At 53.4% G+C, this 21,302-nt stretch overlaps 1 protein-coding gene across 3 annotated transcripts in view; it reads left to right on the top strand.

The window, feature by feature from the left end:
• The window catches only part of CDH23 (cadherin related 23), a 32,703-nt gene extending 11,550 nt beyond the window's left edge, over window positions 1-21,153 (top strand). For 2 of the 3 annotated variants that reach the window (XM_032469900.1, XM_032469901.1), the window contains 23 exons: window positions 987-1,445; window positions 4,645-4,761; window positions 5,929-6,153; window positions 6,727-6,896; window positions 7,120-7,257; window positions 8,574-8,693; window positions 10,185-10,362; window positions 10,517-10,728; window positions 12,689-12,880; window positions 12,981-13,094; window positions 13,609-13,738; window positions 13,842-14,093; window positions 14,183-14,344; window positions 15,877-16,133; window positions 16,495-16,592; window positions 17,036-17,156; window positions 17,238-17,317; window positions 17,436-17,476; window positions 17,635-17,695; window positions 18,198-18,327; window positions 18,548-18,670; window positions 19,116-19,220; window positions 20,064-21,153. In XM_032469900.1, coding sequence (XP_032325791.1) covers window positions 987-1,445; window positions 4,645-4,761; window positions 5,929-6,153; window positions 6,727-6,896; window positions 7,120-7,257; window positions 8,574-8,693; window positions 10,185-10,362; window positions 10,517-10,728; window positions 12,689-12,880; window positions 12,981-13,094; window positions 13,609-13,738; window positions 13,842-14,093; window positions 14,183-14,344; window positions 15,877-16,133; window positions 16,495-16,592; window positions 17,036-17,156; window positions 17,238-17,317; window positions 17,436-17,476; window positions 17,635-17,695; window positions 18,198-18,327; window positions 18,548-18,670; window positions 19,116-19,220; window positions 20,064-20,390 — 3,812 coding nt within the window. In that variant the 3' untranslated portion in view covers window positions 20,391-21,153. Of the gene's footprint in view, window positions 1-986; window positions 1,446-1,759; window positions 3,646-4,644; window positions 4,762-5,928; window positions 6,154-6,726; window positions 6,897-7,119; window positions 7,258-8,573; window positions 8,694-10,184; window positions 10,363-10,516; window positions 10,729-12,688; window positions 12,881-12,980; window positions 13,095-13,608; window positions 13,739-13,841; window positions 14,094-14,182; window positions 14,345-15,876; window positions 16,134-16,494; window positions 16,593-17,035; window positions 17,157-17,237; window positions 17,318-17,435; window positions 17,477-17,634; window positions 17,696-18,197; window positions 18,328-18,547; window positions 18,671-19,115; window positions 19,221-20,063 lie in introns of those variants that run through there. The other variant, XM_006181156.3, reaches the window with a different exon arrangement.
• The last annotated feature ends 149 nt before the right edge of the window (window positions 21,154-21,302 follow it).

The following is a 21,302-nucleotide window of genomic DNA, read 5'->3' as shown; positions in this document are numbered from 1 at the left end:
TTCTTGGATCCCCAGTGTCTTGTCTGCAAAAGAAGATTATTAAGGTGTATTCCATCCATGTTCCTGGAAGGAAAGACTCTTTAAAAGTCAAAATAGGATTAACATGATTCCCATCAAAATCAAATATGAATTGGTGGGTAAATTTTATTCTAAAGTTTACCTGGAAGAATAAGAACATTTTGAAAAATAAATATAATCAAGCCAGATTTGCCTTACCAGATATTAGAACACATTACCAAACTACAGAATTAAAAACCGCATGGTATGCACACAGGACTTTGAAAGTAGCCCAGAAATAGATACTGGTAAATTAAAGAATGTAATATTATGTGACAAAGGAAACAGTGAAACCAATAAAGAAAACTAATTATTTGGTGTGCAAAACATCTATTCATATCTAGTATAGATTCTCACTCTGTAGCAGACACCAAAATGAAACCCAAAGACGTTCTAAAGAAAATATAAAAAGGTAGAAAACATTAAAAAAAAAAAAGCAGAAGTTGGAGGTAAATATTTATCTGATTGTGGGATAAGTAGGTTCTAAGCATATAAAAAACAGAAGAACTTAAAAGAAAACTACTAAATTTTGGTGCATATGAATTTAAACTTCTTTACATGAGATAATTATAACTAATATTGAAAAGGAAACAAACTGAAAAAAGATATTTGACGCAAGGTATCGTAATTATATAATTTGTATAATTTAACAAAAAAATGAGCAAAGGGCAAAAGCAGACGCTTTACCAAAGAGAAGATACAACTAATCATTAAGTTATTAAAAATTGCTCAGTCTCACAAGTCAAAGAATGCAAAATAAAATAGGATACCATTTTCCTACAAAATGGCAAACATGAAAAATGCATAAAAGATAGATACTGGCAAGGCTGTGGTAGGAAGAGGCCCTTGTGAACGAAGAAAGTTATCTTGGTGAGATGTTTTTAGAAAAGGCCACTGTTCTCAGCTGCTCCCCATTCCCACCCCCACAGGATTCTCAGTCCTTCAGGTCACAGCCACGGATGAGGACAGTGACCTCAACGGGGAGCTGATCTACCGAATAGAAGCTGGGGCTCAGGACCGCTTCCTCATCCACCCGGTCACCGGGGTCATCCGCGTTGGCAATGTCACCATCGACCGGGAGGAGCAGGAATCCTACAGGCTGACGGTGGTGGCCACCGACCGGGGCACCGTCCCTCTCTCGGGCACAGCCACCATCACTATCCTTATCAACGACATCAATGACTGCCGCCCCGAGTTCCTCAACCCCATCCAGACGGTGAGCGTGCTAGAGTCAGCCAAGCCAGGCACTGTCATTGCCAACATCACCGCCATCGACCGTGACCTCAACCCTAAGCTGGAATACCACATCATCGGCATTGTAGCCAAGGATGACACTGACCGCCTGGTGCCTGACCAGGAGGACGCCTTTGCCGTGAATATCAACACAGGTACAAGGGCCTGCTCCCCTCCAGCCCTCCTCTTGCCTCCCCGCCCCTGTCTCCTGGCTCTCTGCTTCCTGCCCTACCCTCCTCCTTTCTCTTCTCTCGCTCTGCTCCTTCCTTTCCCTCAGCTGCTCCTTCCTCCTCTCTTCTCCCTCCTGTTGACACCACATCCTTCCCTCTTTCCCATCTCTCCCCTGGCTCCTTCCCTCTCTCCCTTCTCTTCCTCCTTCTCCCTTGGCCGGCCCCGTCTCTGTCTGATTCTCTCACTCTGCCAGTATTGTATGAGAGTGCCCATCTCACCACACTCTTCCCAGCATTAATATTACATGGTTTTCATATTTGTAATTCTATAGGAAAATGGCACCTTGTTTTAATATGTATTTCTTTAATAACTGGGCAGTTGAACTCTTTCTCCATATGTATCCAGGTCATTTAAATTGTCTAAGTTTTATATATGTGTGTGTATGTGGATATAGATATATATAATATGTGTATTTCTATTTATATATATACACACACACATATATGTACCCTTAATTATTTTCTTACACCATCAGAAAACAAAGAGAACTGTGGCTTATCTTTCATGATTTATGCAGCTTATTATAATTTTGATGGCTTTAACATTTTTCAAAAAGTGCCGATGTCTGCTCCTCTGGGGAGTTGAGGAGGGGACATGGGACCTCACAGGGGTACTTTTTGGAAGGCCCAGAGGAGTGAAAGAAAAACTAACATGGCTGTGACAAAATGCTAAAATTCCTTGTTATTCAGAGAAATGCATGATAAAGCGGTCGTGAGATACTGGTTTTCCATGTGTGATTAGCAGACATTAGGATGCTGGACAACACTGAGTATTGGTGACAGTGTGGGGACATCAGAACCCTCATACACTACTGAAGATATTTAGGCCAATTCCACAATCTAGATAGCAGTCCAGCACAAAGTACATCCATACTGCCATGACCCAGTAATTCGACTCCTGGGTGTATGTCCCAAGGAAACTCTCAAGTCAATAATGGAACTACCTGAGGATGTTCACTGCAGTGTTACTGGTGGCAGGAGTTGGAGGCCACCTGGGCATCCATCTCTAGAAGACTGAAGAGTAAAACGTGGTAGGTGTACACCATGGGTTACCAGGTAGCTGCTAGAAGCACTAGATTCAGACAGAGAACCATGAGTGGACCTTAGAAACAAGTACTTACTGAAAAGAGTAAGAAATAGAATGGGGTATATGTACCATAGTCCCACTTGCATAAGTGTAAAATACACAAAAACAATACATGATTTTAGGATCTTTCAAATAAAAAATACACTTTAATACATTACAGTGATTGTCCGAGAGGAGAAGGGGAGAAGAGTATGGGACTAAAAAGGTTTCAACACATATATAAGACAAGAGCAGGGCCAATGACTATAGTATGCAGTGAACCAAAGAGCATGATGAACTCAATATGCCTGTGAGACCTAAAGGGAAAAGAAGACAGGAAAACCATGAGCCACTAGGAGAAATCAGGTAGCTCAGACATGCGTCAGGTGAGCAGAATTCCTGCTGCAGTGGCTGCCCGGGACCACAGACAGCTGCTCCGAGCCCCTGCCCAACTTCACGCTGTACTGTTGCCTCTACCAATTTTTTTCTATTCTCCTTCCCTCCAACTGACTCTCTTCTCTCTATTTTTCTTTCCAGTGTCCTCTCTGCCCCTCTTCCTCACGTTCTCTCCCCTCCTTTGCTCACCTCCCGTCTCCTTTCTACTTGCCAGAGTCTCAGCCCCCTGAGCGCTCCCACTTGCCCCCTGGCTTCCTGCCCCTCTTCCTCTTCCCATCCACCCTACCCGTCCTGAACCTCCGGCCCTGGTCAGCTCTGAGCCCTTCCGTCCCCTCCGCCCTGCTCTGCTCCATCCCCTCTCCTCCCTGAACTAACTGATGTTAACCCTCTTCTCTCTTCCTCACGGCTGGCAGGCCCACAGGTTTGAGCTCTGTTTCTCTGTCACTTCCCACCTCATTTCTTCTCTGCTTCACCCCATCGCCTTCCTCCATACTCACCGCACCCCCCCCACCCCTTCCCATCCTGTGGGGCCCGGGCCAAGGCCGTGGCCCAGCCTTTGCAGACTGAATGCAGTCACCCTCTCCCCATCCTCGCTCCCCAGCCTCGGGGACAGGGAGCGAGAGTAGGAAGAGGAGGAGGAGGAGGAGGAGGCAGCGGCCCAGGGTAAGTGACAGCCCCATGGCTGGGGACCCGAGGAGGACAGAAGCCCAGCAGGGGAATCTACCAAGGGGGAAGGGAATCCCGGACACCCCGATGCCTGAGAGAGGGCTAGGAAGAGAGAGAGGTGGGTTCATCCTAGGATGAGGCCAAAGGGAGGAGGAGACACCATGCCCTTAAACACGCAGGAAGAAGAGCGGTCCCAACAGAGCCAGCCCTGAGACTGGCAGTAAAACTAGGTCAGTCTAGTTCAAGCCCAAGCCACTGGAGGGCTCCTCTGTGATTAGGGAGCAGGCAGGGGTTTGGGGAGGTGGCAGGTAGGAGAGAAGGAAGCAGCTTCTTGCTAGTAGTGCCAAAGGATGATACCCCTTTCCCAGTCAGCCGTGTCATGCCCCACGTAATCGAGACAAAGGGCTGGGCCTGGCTGTCTAGTCTGTGCCACCACTGAACCCTCCAGGGAACCCCCTCAGGGCTTTTTAGTTGCTTTGACTTTCCTTTATGCTTGATCTCCCTAGAATATAACATAAAATTTACCGTCATAACCATTTTTAAGTGTAAGTTCAGTGGTTCAATATACCCACCTTGTTATGGAATACAAGCATTCTTTTAAACAAGCAATTACATAGCACTTCCTATGTGCCAGCACTGGTCTAAGCCCTTTATAAATGTAAATTCATTTCGTTGTTATAACCCTCAAAATAGCCCTATGTGGTAGGTACTGTAATTATCCTCATCTTACAAATGAAGAAACAGAGGTACAGAGAGGTTAAATAATTTTCCCAAAGTCACCAGGCTAGTAAGCATTGATTAAGGGCAGAATGATGTTCCCCCTGCTTGCAGATGGCTGTGACCTCATCTCAGCCAAAGATGAAACCAGCAGGTCTTGGGTCCACTAGGGACCATTGCCCTTGGTGGGGATTGGGAAGGTTGGCCGGGAACACCTCTGGGAGGCCCAGATTTTAGGGGATTCCCTTTGGACTGAACCTAACCTGGTCTGGTCTGCAGGATCCGTAATGGTGAAGTCCCCCCTGAACCGAGAGCTGGTTGCCACCTATGAGGTCACTCTCTCAGTGATTGATAATGCCAGCGACCTGCCAGAGCGCTCCATCAGCGTGCCAAATGGTAAGGCTCCTCACAGGCCTCTCCCATCCATTACTCAGAGTCAGTCAGGCCAGAGGGGCAGGCCTGGAACAGGCGCAGGCCTGGCCCCCGGGAGGGAGCAGCAAGACCCAGCTAGAGGGGCTGCCGGTAGTCAGGCCGCACCAGGCACAGGGCAGGTGGCAGCTAAGTGAGGCTGAGGGTGGCCCTGGGTCCCAGCCGTTAGACAGAGCTCCGCAGTGGGGGATCCAGAATCCCACAATTGTGTGTGATCTTAAACCCTAAGGGTCAGAGTGGGAAGGAGGCTTGGTAGAGGCTGGAAGGGGATTGAGAAAAGGATGGGTTGACAGAGACTTAGAATCCCATTGTCAAGACTGGTTACTGAAGGTGTGGCTGGGATGTGAGCCAGGAACCTCAGATCTGATAGGAAGCCACGAGGTCAGCCCAGAGGAAGGAAAGAGCAAGGAAAGGTGACTTGAAGCCACAGACACCACATTAGGGGACGCAGGCACTACGGGAGAGAAGAGGGGCATGCTGCTGCCTTCTGCAGCTGGGCACAGGCTGCCCTGCCTGCAGTATGAGCTGGGAGGGGCTGCTCGAAGCAGTGGATTTTGTGTGGACAGAGCAGGGAGCAGGGAGGGGCATGTAGTGATGGGGTGGCCTCTGCCATGAGGCAAGGACAGCTGCTGGGGTGGGGAGATAAGCCTAGCAGATATCGGCTACTTATCTCTATAGCCCAGAGGCCCAAGTTTTCAGGAAGGAAGGGCAGACCTGGTCATCTCCTCCTTGTCCTGCACTCAGAGGGCAAAGGGCCAAGGCTAGTTATATAGAGGGGACAACTCAGACTGGAGATGAGAAGCTGAGTCATGGAAAGGGTCTTAAAGATCATCTTAGTCCTATCTCACAAGACTAGTGGGGAAACTGAGGCACAGTAGGGGCCAGGGGCTCCACCAAGGTTACCCAGCCAGTTGTCCAAACCCAAGCCCCTTTCCCTACAGAAGAGTGAGCAACCAGACCAGAAGAAAGGGTCACATGCCACCGCCTGAGGGTTGGGGCAAGCTTCAGGGAGCCCAGGGAGGGCTGTGAGATGCTGCCATCCTCTCTGGGCTCAGCTGAGACGTAGAAAGGCCTGGCTCAGCCACAGTGGTGCCCCCTCACACCACTCTCACTCACTCCCTGCCCCTACCCCAGCCAAGCTGACAGTCAGCATCTTGGACGTCAATGACAACACGCCCCAGTTCAAGCCCTTCGGGATCACCTACTACACAGAGCGGGTCCTGGAGGGGGCCACCCCAGGCACCACGCTCATTGCTGTGGCAGCTGTGGACCCCGACAAGGGTCTCAATGGGCTGATCACCTACACCCTGCTGGACCTTATGCCCCCAGGCTACGTCCAGCTGGAAGACTCCTCAGCAGGTAGGTAGGAAATCTGCCAGAGGAGGGTTGGGGGACATGTGTCTTTGCCTGCTTAGCTTCCAAGAGGGACCATGGCCCACTTCTCACCCTCCACTGGGGCCCCACCATGGCCCCTCAGTGAGCTGGGCCAGATCAAACATGGCCAAGATTTTAGTCACTCCCAGATACCCAGAAGAAAGGACAGTGCCTAGTTCTAGGTTGGGATGGAACCCCCCTTTGACATCTGCTGGAAACCTGGCATACTCCATCACCATCTCCACCACCCAAGCTCCGCAATCAGTATCACTTATAGAACAAGAAGCCCAAGAGGGAAGTGTTCAGAGGAGGTCTTGGACTTCAGGGAGCACGTCCCTTTGACTTGTGAAAGCTTTCTTACCCCTCCAGTAAAGAGAACAACTGGATGCCAGCTGCTCCCAGCCCTCTAGCCTGCTGCTGGGCAGTGCTGCCTGGCCACCGTCCTCCTTTGAGGCACCACACCTATCCCTCAGAGCTCCAGATCCTCCTCTTCATACTTTGGAGAGCTTCCATGAGTGAGAATTGGCCAAAATGGCAGTGCCTGTCTCTGTGCCTTAGGGAAGGTCGTTGCCAACCGGACAGTGGACTATGAGGAAGTGCACTGGCTCAACTTTACCGTGAGGGCCTCAGACAATGGGTCCCCACCCCGGGCAGCCGAGATTCCTGTCTACCTGGAGATTGTGGATGTCAATGACAACAACCCCGTCTTCGACCAGTCCTCCTACCAGGTGCATGACCAGGCCAACAAGTTGGGTCTGGGACCTGTGCCCATTTCTTGGGACCTTTGGGCATCTTCCACTCCCACCCTGCCAGCCTTTAAGTCCCATAGGATTGACCACCCATGAGTGGCTTGATGCCCTGGGTTGTCTGCATCAGTGAGTCTCCCCAGCAAGGGCAGAGACTCTAGGACTGACCATGGCTCATGCTCCTTCCCTGCCCACTGGGCTCCAGGAAACCATCTTTGAGGATGTTCCTGTGGACACAGTCATCGTGACGGTCACTGCTACTGACGCTGACTCAGGCAACTTCGCCCTCATTGAGTACAGCCTTGTGGATGGAGAGGGAAAGTTTGCCATCAACCCCACCACAGTAAGTGGGCAGTAGAGGGCCTGGAGGGCCTGGGTTTAGGGAGTGGGAAGTGGGAAGGGCCCAAGGTCACAGGCTGAAAAGCCACCAAAAATATCACAGTCATCCCTCTGTTTCTGTGTCCTGCCACTCAGACATCTTTAGCCTCAGAGGGCTTTCAGCCAAGTCAGCAAGCCCTCTTCTCAGAGCCCCAGACATCCTGTAGACTGCGGCCTCTCTGTCCCAGCAGACATGGGAGGAAGTGGCCAGAGTCTTTTGGAACTAGCCCCTTGTGGGACAGAAACTCAGATGTGTCACCACCAGACTAGAAACCTTGATTCAAGTGCATGTGACTGCTTTTTGAACCTGTCAAAAGAGAGGCATAGGGAACTCTGCAGAAAGTGGGCCTGTATCCACGGCCCTGTCCTCGGTGCGGGGGCAGGAAAAGAGCCCCCATGGGCCCATCCCCCACGGTCCCATGAGCCTCAGACTTGTGGGAGAACCGACGCTCAAGAGAAAAATGGGCGATGACTTCAGATGTCAGCAAACTGGTTCAAAGCTTCTGTTTCAGTACAGGGAGAGAGCCCTGTGGCCTGGGGCCGGTTGGCCAGGCAGGGCCTTCCCCAATTGCTGGGCTGGAGCTGGACTTTCCCACCCACTGCCTCTGCCTGCCCACATCCCTCTGCGCTCTGCCCTTTCAGCAGGTTCTGTCCTTCCTCTTGGTGTGAACAATCAGACACACCCCTGCCTGGCACTACGAACAGTGAATACCTAGGGAGTCCTGCTGTATACCTGGCCAGGCAGTGAGCTCCGGCCTGGGCTCTGCACCTGATCACCAGGTGCTCTAGGGTGGTGGGAGCAGGAAGAGCCACTAGCATGAGAGCTCCATGGGGCAGGGGCTGGTGTCTCTTCTGTGCTGTATCTCCAGGGCCCCGAAAAGTGTCTGCACGTAGTAGAAGCTCAGTACACATCTGTTGAATTCTACTATATAGAAAATAGAGAAACAAGGCCCTACTGTCTGGCACAGGCAACTATATTCAATGCCTTGTAATAGCCTGTAATGAAAAAGAGTAAGAAAAGGAATATATAGATGTAACTTGTATGTATTTTGTAAATTTATATATATTCATACATTTATGTATTTATAATATATAAGTATATATTTTATATTTATATTTATAATAGTATAAAATGAATCACTATGCTGTGACCAGACATTAACACAACATTGTAAACTAACCATAGTTCAATATAAATACATACATACATACATACATACATACATACATATGTATATATCTGCTGAATTGCTGGACCTGTCTCCACCCTCCCTCTACTAGGGTGACATCTATGTGCTGTCCTCTCTGGACCGGGAGAAGAAGGATCACTATATCCTGACAGCCTTGGCCAAAGACAACCCTGGGGATGTAGCCAGCAACCGTCGAGAAAATTCAGTGCAGGTGAGGGACCTTGGTGTGAACCAGGGACAGTAGGGACTGGGGTTGTGGAGGCAGCAGGCAAAACCTTCAGAGAATGGCTGCTGAGGGCGGGAGCGGAGCCACCCGGTCCCCTCAGAGATGTGATGGCAGGAAGGAGAAGGCAAGGGCTTTGCTGGGGATTCACAGTGGCTGTTGGCTTAGGGAGATGGGGACTCTGGAAGAGAAACTTCCTGTGCCAAACCCCTGCTAAAGCAACTAAACCTACCTGGGTGTGACCCAAGTAAAAACTGGGGCCCCCCGTGGCCCAGTGTCTCCATGGTGTCCCATTGAAAGAAACACAGTCCAGCAACCAAACATAATGATAAAGCCATTATCTTTATTTGTGTCTCTTAAAGAACATTAATGAGGGATCAGATTCACAACCTCACTCCCATTCCAGGTCTAGCGTCCACACTGTTGCTCTGAGGCCAGCATCCCACCTTTAAGCTCTGTCCCCATTTCTATCCAAAGTCCCATACCACAAGGCTTGGCTTTCTCTTTCTTTCTCCCCCTTCTTTCTGCCCTTTCCAGCCCTGTCTTTCTATATCCAGTTCTTCCAAGTCTCCCAACAATAATCTAACTATCCATAGATAACTCTTCTGAAGAACGAGGAGGTGAGAAGCTGGGTGGGCAAAGAGAAGTTCTCTTTAGCAGGTAGGGGACGGGGCTGGGCGCACTCACACTATGTGCATCCCATGCTGTCGCATGTGTGGGGTTGGGAAAAGCACAGGATTTGGAGTCAGAAGACAAGTTTCCACTGGCTGAGCCCACTGCATTTGTCAGCCTCGGTGGTCAAAGCTGCAGGGGGCTGGGGGTGGGGGCAGGGGCAGTGGCAGGGGCAGGGAGGAGGATGCCTCCCTCCCAGGGCAGTAGTGAGTCAGGGAGATGGGAGGTTGGAAAGTGCTCTGTGCATTGAAAGGGGGTCTTAAAATCACTGCAGGGAAGAGGTCTGATTCGGATACAGTCAGACAAGGCCACAGTAGCTGAGGAAAAAAGTCCTCCTGGTGTGTCCATAGGACCTTCCCTGGGCTGTGGGGTCAGCAGAGAGAGCCAAGTCCCAAGCCAGACACAGATCCCCGTCCACAGGGGCCTTTGGGCATGGAGGAGTCACAGTCCAGCATTAAGGTCCACAGACTAGTCAGATACAAGGGGCCACTGTGGGAAGGAGAAAAGGACACAGTAGGAGGTGGTGGGGATGGAGTCTCTGCTTCAGGACCCAGACACAGATTACCTGTCAACCACAGGACTAGCTGAGCGTTTACTCAGGCCAAGCACTGCACTTAGACTCACAGGTGAGCCTCACAGGCCCCTGGGAGATAAGATATTACCGTCCCCAGTGTCCAACTAAGGAAACTGAGGCTCAGCGGGTTAAATAGCCTGAGGTCAGACTGAACAGTGAGCACCATCCATCCCAGCTTACGCCTGAAACAGCACCCAACATGTTCCTGACCTTTGACCTCAACCCCCCTGCAGGTGGTGATCCAGGTGCTAGACGTCAACGACTGCCGGCCACAGTTCTCCAAGCCCCAGTTCAGCACAAGCGTGTACGAGAATGAACCAGCCGGCACCTCGGTCATCACCATGATGGCCACCGACCAGGATGAGGGCTCCAATGCAGAGCTGGCCTACTCACTGGAGGGCCCCGGTGTGGGTATGTAGCCTGCTCCCCACCCATGATGCCTTAGAGCGTGAGAAGAGCAGGTGACTTGCCTGCAGCCCCAGGCCAGGGGGAAGAAGAGGGGGAGGAAGGGTGGGAAGGATGTCCCAGCCAGAGCCATGCCCTGCTCTCCTGCCCCACCTGCCAGAGGCCTTCCACGTGGACATAGACTCAGGCCTGGTGATCACAAAGCGGCCACTGCAATCCTATGAGAGGTTCAACCTGACTGTGGTGGCCACGGATGGCGGACAGCCCCCACTCTGGGGCACCACTATGCTCCTAGTGGAGGTCATCGACGTCAATGACAACCGCCCCATCTTCGTGCGCCCGCCCAATGGCACCATCCTCCACATCAAAGAGGTACTGCTGTCCCCTGGGGCCTCCTGCCCACCAACACCCTCCTCAGGTATCCAGCCCGCTTCTCCACCCTGCCGTCATCCTGCAGCCTGAGAGAGTGAAGGGGCCCCCACTGGGAAGTGAGGAAACTGAGGCCAGAGTACAGGACAGGCTGGCTCAGTGCCACACAGGGGAGTGTTGTAATTGGTTAGTAATATGGGTTGTGCCAGCAAAAGCTCTTAGGTTCATGTCTAACTCTGTTGTGTACCAGCCAAATAACTTTGAGCAAGTGACTTCTCTGAGTCTGTTTTTTCATCTGCAAAATGGGACTAATAATAGTAGATGACCCATCTCTTGCTCCTAAAGGTCTGCCAAGGACAGTCTCCCCAGCAACTCACTTCCCCCATACTTGTCTCAAAATAAACTCACAAGCCCCTTCCGTCTGTCTGTTGTTCCTGCTGATACTGATGTGGAGACAGCCTGAGACTTGAGGATGCGCATCAAAATAAGAAACAAGGGGAAGTGGCTGAGCTTCCAAGTCTCTCTTCTTTCGTGCCTTGCTCTCAATTGCCTTGTCAAGATGGGGAAGCACTCCTGACTCCTGCCCTTCCCCACCTTCCTCTCAGCTCCTGAGCCCAACATACTCCCTGATGGAATACTCAGGGTTTCTTGCACTTATGCTTTGCTCCCCAAACTGCAGCGTGTCTCTACATCTCAGGAGGTCAGTGTGAAGTCCTTGCTGTCATTCTGTCTCCTCTCTGAGGTCCCACAGGAAGGATTCCCCCCAGGACTGAGCTCTAGGAAATACCATGCTTTTACCTTGTGATTTGCTTTTGCCTGTGTCCACTGCAATGATACAGTGGCCCTCTTTGCTTTGCCCACTAGGGAGCTCGTGGCAGTCAGCCTGGGTTGAATGATGTTGCAGGGACTTAGCACACACACCTTATTTCCCATCCCTCAGTTTCTATCTTCCTGCCAACGATTTTTTTTTCTTTACCCTGATTTTTTTTTAACTTGTTTACTCTTATTATAATTTATACATTCTTATAAGCTGCCTCAAATCTTTTTTGTAGAATGAGGCAGGATATAAATTAATAATAGTCTAGTTCTTTTCCACACCAAAGGCCCCTTTTACCTTCAAGGGGTCCATATTTTGAAAGAGTCATGTCTTCCAAACAACCAGCATTTGTTAAGTAATTATCTCTTTGTCATGCCACTTTATGTCAATTAGATATAACTGCCATTTGGAGTTTCTGATTGTCATGATCAATGAGATAAACAATGAAACCATACTGAGCTGGTAATTTTTTAACTAAAAACAAACTTGCTTATTTTCTTGTGCCCTTGGCAACCTTATCATGAGCCAGTGTCTGATGTCAGTTAGGTTATCTGCTGTCTTAGACTTAAGGGACTCAGGAGACTGAGGCTCAGAGAGGTGAAGTGGCATGTCCAGGTTACACAGTGACTCGGTAACAGACTAGAACCCAGGTGTCCAGTCTCTAGCCACCATGTCACTCTTCCTGTGGGCCCATTTTCAGGTACCCTATTGGGTGCAGTGTGTTATTTGGGGATACCTAGAGTTCCTGTGATTGGGGGAGCAGAGAGCAAGACATCTGGGAACAGAGAGTGGCTGTGGCCTCAGCTTTGGGATTCCCCATCTGTCTTCTAAACCTCAGCATGCAGTGATCAGAGGGCTGGGAGAGCCCCTGGAAGGGCGGTCACCCAGAGAGTCTAGAGCATGCTGGATTCCAGGCTGGACCACCAGTGGGCAGTGGCTTTTGCTGGGGGTGGGGTGAAGGAATGTTCTAGCAGATGCTCAGCCTCCAGGAGACTCCAGCCAAGCAGACAGGCATTTCCTAAGGATGCTGGAAAGTGGCAAGGACATTCTGCTGTGGGAGGAGAAAGAGCAAGAGCTCCTTTGGGCCTGGGAGCTGAGATTCTCTCAAGATGTCCCAGGAGCCTCCCTCCCACGCCCCCCATGCAGGAGATCCCACTGCGCTCCAACGTGTATGAGGTCTACGCCACAGACAAGGACGAGGGCCTCAATGGGGCCGTACGCTACAGCTTCCTGAAGACAACAGGCAGCCGAGACTGGGAGTACTTCACCATCGACCCGATCAGTGGCCTCATCCAGACGGCACAGCGCCTGGACCGTGAGAAGCAGGCAGTGTACAGTGTAAGGGGGCGGGCCCGGCGCGAGGGTAGTGACTTGTCCTTCAGGGATGCCCATCTGGGGCCCTCTGTCTCCTTTTCTGACTGTGCTCCTCTGCCCCCAGCTCATCCTGGTGGCCAGCGACCTGGGCCAGCCTGTGCCCTATGAGACTATGCAGCCGCTGCAGGTGGCCCTGGAGGACATCGATGACAACGAACCCCTCTTTGTGAGGCCTCCGGTGAGCTCACCCCTCCCCTGCACTGGTCACAGCTGTGTAACTCAGTTGCCTGCAAGCACACAGGGCCACTGGGTTACATGTGGAAACTGCACGCACGTCCCAGAATGAATATTAATTGAGCAGCTACTATGTTGAGCCACTACCCAGCAGTCAAAAAAGCTGACAAACACGCCTGACTTGTGGAGCTGACATTCCCGTGTTTGCACAAAAAGCCTGAAAATCAGTTCTGCTTTGGTGAGCTGGGGCTGAGCACCTCACGTGGACTCAGACTCTCTTGACTTGGTGGTTTTCTCTCCTTGCCCAGCCGTGTCACTGGGCAGCACTCCCTGAGGCCCGAGCTGGAGTGTCCCCAGCACGGCCCTCGCTCCCTTGGGGTTACAGCAGTTCTCACCCCATGAGGCCTGGGCAGAAAACTCCCTCAGCACCCACAGAGGCACTGCCCAGGGCCCTCTGGCAGGAGCTGGAAGCTCAGGTCTTCCCTGGGACTCCCATGACCTCCCTCTCCCCCCTGCAGAAAGGCAGCCCCCAGTACCAGCTGCTGACAGTGCCCGAACACTCGCCACGTGGCACGCTCGTGGGCAACGTGACAGGCGCTATGGACGCCGATGAGGGCTCCAATGCCATCGTGTACTACTTCATCGCAGGTGGGGCCTGACGGGGCCAATGCCCTACCTACCCTGGGGCTGGAGATGACCCAAAACAGCCCCAGCCCCGCCCCTCACCCTGTGCCATGGTCCCACCCTTCAGCCGGCAACGAGGAGAAGAACTTCCATCTGCAGCCCGACGGGTGTCTGATGGTGCTGCGGGACCTGGACAGGGAGCGTGAAGCCATCTTCTCCTTCATCATCAAGGCCTCAAGCAACCGCAGCTGGACACCTCCCCGTGGGCCCTCCCTCACCCTTGACCTGGTCACTGACCTCACCCTGCAGGAAGTGCGAGTCGTGCTGGAGGACATCAACGACCAGCCGCCACGCTTCACCAAGGCTGAGTACACTGCAGGTGCCAGACCAGAGCCTAGGCCTGGGGGAGGGGTCGGGGGATGCTCTGCTCTGCTGCTTACACCCACCGGCCCATGCCCTTTCCTGCAGGAGTGGCCACCGATGCCAAGGTTGGCTCAGAGTTGATACAGGTGCTGGCCCTGGACGCAGACATTGGCAACAACAGCCTCGTCTTCTACAGCATCCTGGCCATCCACTACTTCCGGGCCCTTGCCAATGACTCTGAGGATGTAGGCCAGGTCTTCACCATGGGTAGGGGCTACAGCCACTGCATGGGTCTGCGTGGGTAGCACAGGGTATAGGTGGCCGTGTCAGTTCTTCCATTCACACAGCCAGCCAGCCAGCCGTCCTTCAGCCAACCAGCTATCATTTGTTAATCCTTCCATTCATCCACCTGTCTTTCTATCCGTTCTCTAATCCACCTGTCCATCTCTGTGTCCACCCACCCACTTTCTTCTTTCTTCTTCCATATCCTCATCCATCCGTCAATCAATCCACCCATTGAACAATCCATCCATTCACCCACCCATTCATTTATCCACCCATCCACCATTCGTCCATCCATTAGTTCTCTCTCTCATCTGTCCGTCTATCCATTTTCCCGTTTTCCTTCTCATATATTCACCTATCTTTCCATTTGTGTGTCTCACCCTCCCCAGGCATTGTGCTCAGTAGGCACTGGTGAGCCAGGATTCAAAGAACACACTTATACCTAAAACTATGTATGTTTGCTTGTGCATTTGCCTGTGTGGATCGCTGAACATCCTGGGTTAGGTTCTAGAAGGTGTCCTAGTGGGTGACCCATTACCTTACCTCCAGCTCCAACCCCTTCCCTGCTCTTCTCTGCCTACAGGAGTCCATCTAGACTCAGTGGCCTGGCCTCCCAGGCTCACCGGGTCTTCCTCCTAATCCCTTTCTGGTTGCACAGCCACTTCCTACCCTTGAGGCCCTGTGCTCGCCGTTCCTTCAGCCCGCTCTGCACCTCCCTCCCTCCCCTGGGCCATTGATCCCTTTGTCCTCACCTCCTGAAATACCATCCTGACCTTCATCTCTGCCTTCCCATACACTCCCCCAACTATCCTTTGGAGTCTAGTTCATATGCCTCCTCCTCCAATCCCACAACCAGACACCATCGCTTTGTCCTCTGAGTTCCCACTGCTCTAATAAACTAAGGCACAGAAAGGCTGCATAGCTTGCTAAAGGTCACAAAGCTAGAAGGTGGCCGATTTTGAACCCAGGTCTACTGTCTTCTAAGCAAAGACTGTGCTGTAGCACCGCTGGTCACCACGCTGCTGTGGTTGTGGAATTTGAAGCACGTGTGTGTGAGGGAGACAGGCAGATACTGAGAAGGCTCAGAAGTGTTCCATAGCATCCCAGCGTGGTACAGCAGAGTCCCCAGCTTGTCATCCTTGGACAAGTGCAGCCCACAGCTGTGTTTTAATATGCAGCATGTTAAAATAAAAACTTAGAAATCTCAAACATTTTTTTAAATTAAAAAATAAAAAAAACTTAATCTCCATAAAAAGTATGAGTTCTGGCAACACTGGTCACACTCTCCTGTGGCCTGTGACAACCAGCTGAGCTCAGACCAGTGCCACTGCCCCTCCAGATGGACATACACCTCCCTTGCCCCACTCCTCTGTCACCTTTGCCTTCTGCTGGTGTCCCGACTGCTGCAGGCCCGTGGTGCCGCCCCTCAGTGTATCCCAGTGCCCCTGGGCCTCTGGAGACTCGGGGGCACCAGGTGGCCCCTGAGCCGATCCACCCACGGGCTCTCCCTGCAGGGAGTGTGGACGGCGTCCTGCGCACCTTCGACCTCTTCATGGCCTACAGCCCTGGCTACTTCGTGGTGGACATTGTGGCCCGGGACCTGGCAGGCCACAATGACACAGCCATAATCGGCATCTACATCCTGAGGGACGACCAGCGTGTCAAGATCGTCATTAACGAGATCCCCGATCGCGTGCGTGGCTTTGAGGAAGAGTTCATTCGCCTGCTGTCCAACATCACTGGTGCCATCGTCAACACCGATGACGTGCAGGTGCCCCATGCAGCCCACCCTGGGTCTAGGGGCAGTGGAGGGAGAAGAGGGGACCAGGCCACAGGGACACGGCATTGCAAAGGGACCAGGGTATGAAAGGGATCCGTCATTTCCTAGCTGCGTTGCCTTGGGTGAGTCATTCCAGATCTCTGGGCCTCAATTTCTTCATCTATAAAATGGAGCTGTTAATAGTGCCTGGCCCAGTGCGGTGAAATGACTGGCAATGCAATCTTGGTCCTCGACGAGTGTTCAGTGTTGATGGGTTTATCAGCAGGGTAGGGCAGGAGGGGCTGCTGGAAGAGGCCTGCCCATCCCATCCCTTGCTCTTGCCACACACCCCATGGTACCCCTTCTCACCTAGTTCCACGTGGACAAGAAGGGTCGGGTAAATTTCGCACAGACAGAACTGCTTATCCACGTGGTGAACCGAGAAAACAACCGTATCTTGGACGTAGACCGGTAAGTGGGCATCTGTGCTCATCTCCTGTCTGTCTGCCTCCTCGCCCTGGAGTCAGGACGGGGACCCGCCAAAGGAGGTACAGGTAACAGCCTCAGGCCTGCTGTACGGGGCTCTCCCCGAGAGGTAGGCAGGGCAGGTAGAGAGAACACAGTTTGGGTGCATGAGCAGAGCTCCCCTCTTCACGCCCCCAGCCTAACTCTCCCCGTGTGTGAAATGGGATTATTACACAGACTATAAGGATCAAACAGGATCCTATAAGAAGGGATGGGGAACACTGTAAGATCCAAAACTATCTGAGCTCGGTGGGCTTTAATCTTGCAGGGCATGGTGGGGGGTGCATTTTGGGGTTCTGAGGCAGGAGCTGGGCAGACTGGCCCAAGGGGGAGGAACTCTTGAGGAACAGCTGAGGATGAGCGCTGAGCGCCACCCCCCCCTCGCCCAGGGTGATCCAGATGATTGACGAAAACAAGGAGCAGCTGCGGAATCTCTTCCGGAACTACAACGTCCTGGACGTGCAGCCCGCCATCTCTGCCCGGCTGCCCGACGACATGTCTGCCCTGCAGGTACCGCTGATGGCCCCCTCGGCATGGCCCCCTCGCCACCCAGGGTGCTCTCACCCACTCCTGCCTGCCCTGCTCCCCTAGATGGCGATCATTGTCCTGGCCATTCTCCTCTTCCTGGCTGCCATGCTCTTCATCCTTATGAACTGGTACTACAGGACCGTGTGAGTGACCCCTACCTGCCCTGTTCCTGGGACAGTCATGGAGGTAGGCGGGGCCATTGGGCCCTGAGATGCCAGCCCAGCCCCAGCCTCCTTCACCAGTCCCTCTGCTTCTTTCCAGACACAAGAGGAAGCTCAAAGCCATCGTGGCTGGCTCGGCAGGTGAGTGATGGCACTGATGGGTGGGGAGGTGAAAGGGCAGGAGGGGCCCTTGAGTGCCTCAAGTAACTGCCTGGCCTCACAGAGCTGGCTCAGCCCCAGGTCCCCCAACCCCAGCGGGATGTACCCCTCCCCTCCACAGCCTGAACCTTCTCCTGCAGGGAGTCGTGGCTTCATTGACATCATGGACATGCCTAACACCAACAAGTATTCTTTCGATGGGTAAGTGAGGAGTGGGGTACCCCAGCCTTGCCGGGTGCACTTTGGGGAGGCCCACCTAAGACCTAGCTGGGGTGGAGAAGTCCTGCTGCCTCTCCAGCACTGAGGCCATCATGGACCTGGGATGTGGGCACCCCCTAGTGGGCCAGACACCTGCTCTCTCCGCCCTCAGAAACCATGTCCCTGAACTGGGCTCCCACTCTGATCAGGCCCCACATTCCAGGGGGCACAGACTTGGGGCACCGGGTGGAGGGTGAGGCTTCTGCACCAGAGCTGATCCAGATGGACACGCTGTCCTGTTCTAGCAGGACTCTAGATGGGAGGATGCGCCCACAGGTGCCTTGGGCAAGGGGCCTGCTTCTCACAGCCCTGAACCCCCAGTCCCCTGAAAGGCACTACCATTGACCATGGAAACAGCAGGTGGTTAGAAGTGAGGCTTCAAAGGCGTCTGTCCACTCAAACCTGCCTTTCTCACCCTCCCCCCAACCCCACTCCCCACCTGCAGGGCCAACCCTGTGTGGCTGGATCCTTTTTGCCGGAACCTGGAGCTGGCCGCCCAGGCCGAGCATGAGGACGACCTGCCGGAGAACCTGAGTGAGATCGCTGACCTGTGGAATAGCCCCACCCGCACCCACGTGAGCCCAGGCCTGAGCCAGGAGCAGGGGAGTGGATGGTCACGAGGGCAGAGGCGGGACGGGCGGGGCAAAGGTAGGGTTGGTCTTTGCCACCGCCGGCCGGCGGAGGAGCTGGATTCTTTGGGTGGTGGTGCACTGCCCTGTGTGCGTACAGGAGTGTGTGTGCATGTGCGTGCACGTGCTGCCTGCCTCTGCTCCAGCTAGTGCCCCCTCTCCCCAGGGAACTTTTGGACGTGAACCAGCAGCGGTCAAGCCTGACGATGACCGGTACCTGCGGGCAGCAATCCAGGAGTACGACAACATTGCCAAGCTGGGCCAGATCATTCGGGAGGGGCCCATCAAGGTGAGCCCTCCTGGCAGGGGCCTGCACTGCCCCCCACCCCCACACACACGGGCCTGCACCCAGACCCCTGGCTGCGCTTGGACCTGCTCCAGAGGAAGCAGGGAAGGAGGAGGATCCTGGGAAACAGCTCTGTCCACCTCTAGGGACTCAGTTAGACCTGCCCTCCACTGGGGCAAGAACACCAGGGCAGAAGCCAGGGCACTGGGCTGGTAAGGAGCTGCTTCAGCCTGCAGTGGCCTTGGGCCCACAGGGGTTCTGGCCGGCAGCGTCTCCAGGCTCTGCTCCTGATCCTCCAACCAAGGATCAGACACCTCTGCACCCTAGACTCCTGGAGTCGCTTCCATCACCCCTACCCAAGTTAAAGGAGTGAGTGAGGAGTTTTGGGAGTAATGGATGGGGCAGACAGGGGAAGGCCTTGGTGGGGTTAACCCTCTCCCTCCCCCAGGGCTCGCTGCTGAAGGTGGTCTTGGAGGATTACTTGCGGCTCAAAAAGCTCTTTGCACAGCGGATGGTGCAAAAAGCCTCCTCCTGCCACTCCTCCATCTCTGAGGTAGCGGGCGGGCCGGGAGCTGTGTGCTGTGCCCCAGCCTTGGGGGTGCTCTCTCTCTCGCTCTCCTGCGGCCCTCATCTTCCTCAGAGTCTCTTTAGATCAGCAGCGGGGGCCCAAGACAGCATTAGGGGGTGGGGGTCCAGAGAGATGGCAGGGTCTGTTTTCTGGGCTCTGCAGTGGGCTTTCCCAGGGATGGGTGGGCCTTGAAGCAGTGTTTCTCAGATCTGAGGAGCTTCAAGAAGGTACCATTGAGAGGTGATGTCATTTTAAGAAAATGGCTCTAGGGTCACACAGGTCTACATATTTGTTTGCCCATATGTCAACACTTTAAAAAGTCAGACTTTATCTAAGAACCCAAATTTCCAGCTGGGCCAACATTCCCAATGGGAATAGGCTAGAATGGAACAGCTCCACACAGGACACAAGCGCCATTTGTGAGTCTCTGCTCTACATTATGAATCCCCTCCAACTTCACCTATGGACACTTCCCACCTGGCCACAACTGGCAGTGATCCTACTTGAGGCCAACCTGGTAACAAATCCTGATTCCACAGCCTGCATCACAAGATCTTTATAGATCATCAAATACACACAATTCAAAAGTTACTCATAGAAAGCCCATGCTCCAGAGAACACATCTGTAGCACCCGTAGTAGCTATGGTTCCCCTTTGTACCGAGTTTGAGAAACACTGTCCTAGGCTGGACGGACCTGCTGCGGCACGAGCCCAGGGTTCCTTGTGTGTGGTAGGGGACAGGCCCATAGCAGGCGGGACTTTGGGGCCATCCACCTGCTCACCCCTTAGGCCTGGCCCTGAGCATGTGGGGGACCTGACCTCTTGCAGCTGATCCAGACTGAACTGGAAGAGGAGCCAGGGGAGCGCAGCCCCGGCCAAGGCAGCCTGCGCTGCTGCCACAAGCCTCCCATGGAGCTCAAGGGGCCCGACGGGATCCACGTGATGCACGGCAGCACAGGCACGCTGCTGGCCACCGACCTCAACAGCCTGCCCGAGGATGACCAGAAGGGCCTGGGCCGCTCCCTGGAGACGCTGACGACCGCTGAGGCCAGCGCCTTCGAGCGCAACGCCCGCACCGAGTCCGCCAAATCCACGCCCCTGCACAAGCTTCGGGACGTGATCATGGAGAGCCCGCTGGAGATCACGGAACTATGACTGGATGGGGAGCCTGGCTGGTGCGAGCAGCCCCTGTCCCCCACCCACTCCCGGGCAGGAGCAAGGACAGGGGCAGGTCTGTGGGGTGTGGACCCCTCCCCAGGCAGCTCTGGGGACACGCCTCCATCAGCTGCTCAGATGGACTCCACGTTTGCCAGACGCTCATTCAACACCTGATCTCTGCCTTCATAAAATGTTATTTTTTTAAGAAAATCGCACAAAACTGTTAAGCATTCTAAGAACGAGGTAAGGTGGGTCATCCAGGGCCCAGGAGCCTGGGAACCAACTCAGCCCAGGCTGTGCTGAGAGGCTAAATGGGCCCTCATCCCCTCCCCCAGGCCCCCCCCACTCCCCCTCCCCCCCCCCCGCCACAGCCCAGGAGCCCAGCACTGGGGGGAGTGCCTGGTGCCAGTGTACCCTGCCCAGTCTTGACTCTGACTTCAGTTCAAGTCCCAGTGTGTTCCTGCCACAGTCCCAGCTGGACATCCAGGTAGGGGCAGTGAGTGATCCCTGCCTCCCCACAATGACGAACTGCGTTCTCTCCATTTCAGTGGCTTCCCAAACGTGTGGCTCATAAAGAGAAATGACTGATGTTCCCTTGGGTTTTGAAGGCAGAGTGTGTATGTGTATTCCTTTTTTAAATTAAGTTATTCCCTCAATATTTTCCCCTTGGTTTTGTTCAACTGGTACTCACGGAACGTTTCTGGAATGATCTGAATTTTAAAAAGAAAAGAAAACCAGCTCTCAAGAAACCGGAAGTGCACTCTGGCTCTGGTAAACTCCCTGTGGGGCTGGGGAGGGGTGGGGGGGTTAAGGGCAGGGCAGATCTGGCTCCACCTGCAGGGGCATTCGTTCCCCTGACCACTTGACCACTGCTGGCCCTGGGTTGGTCAGGGAGGACCAGGTGGGGTT

This window comes from Camelus ferus, chromosome 29 (assembly GCF_009834535.1).
Source record: "Camelus ferus isolate YT-003-E chromosome 29, BCGSAC_Cfer_1.0, whole genome shotgun sequence".
NCBI lineage: Eukaryota > Metazoa > Chordata > Mammalia > Artiodactyla > Camelidae > Camelus > Camelus ferus.
Note: the sequence above shows the minus strand (reverse complement) of the source record. Positions and strands in the feature narration are given on the sequence as shown.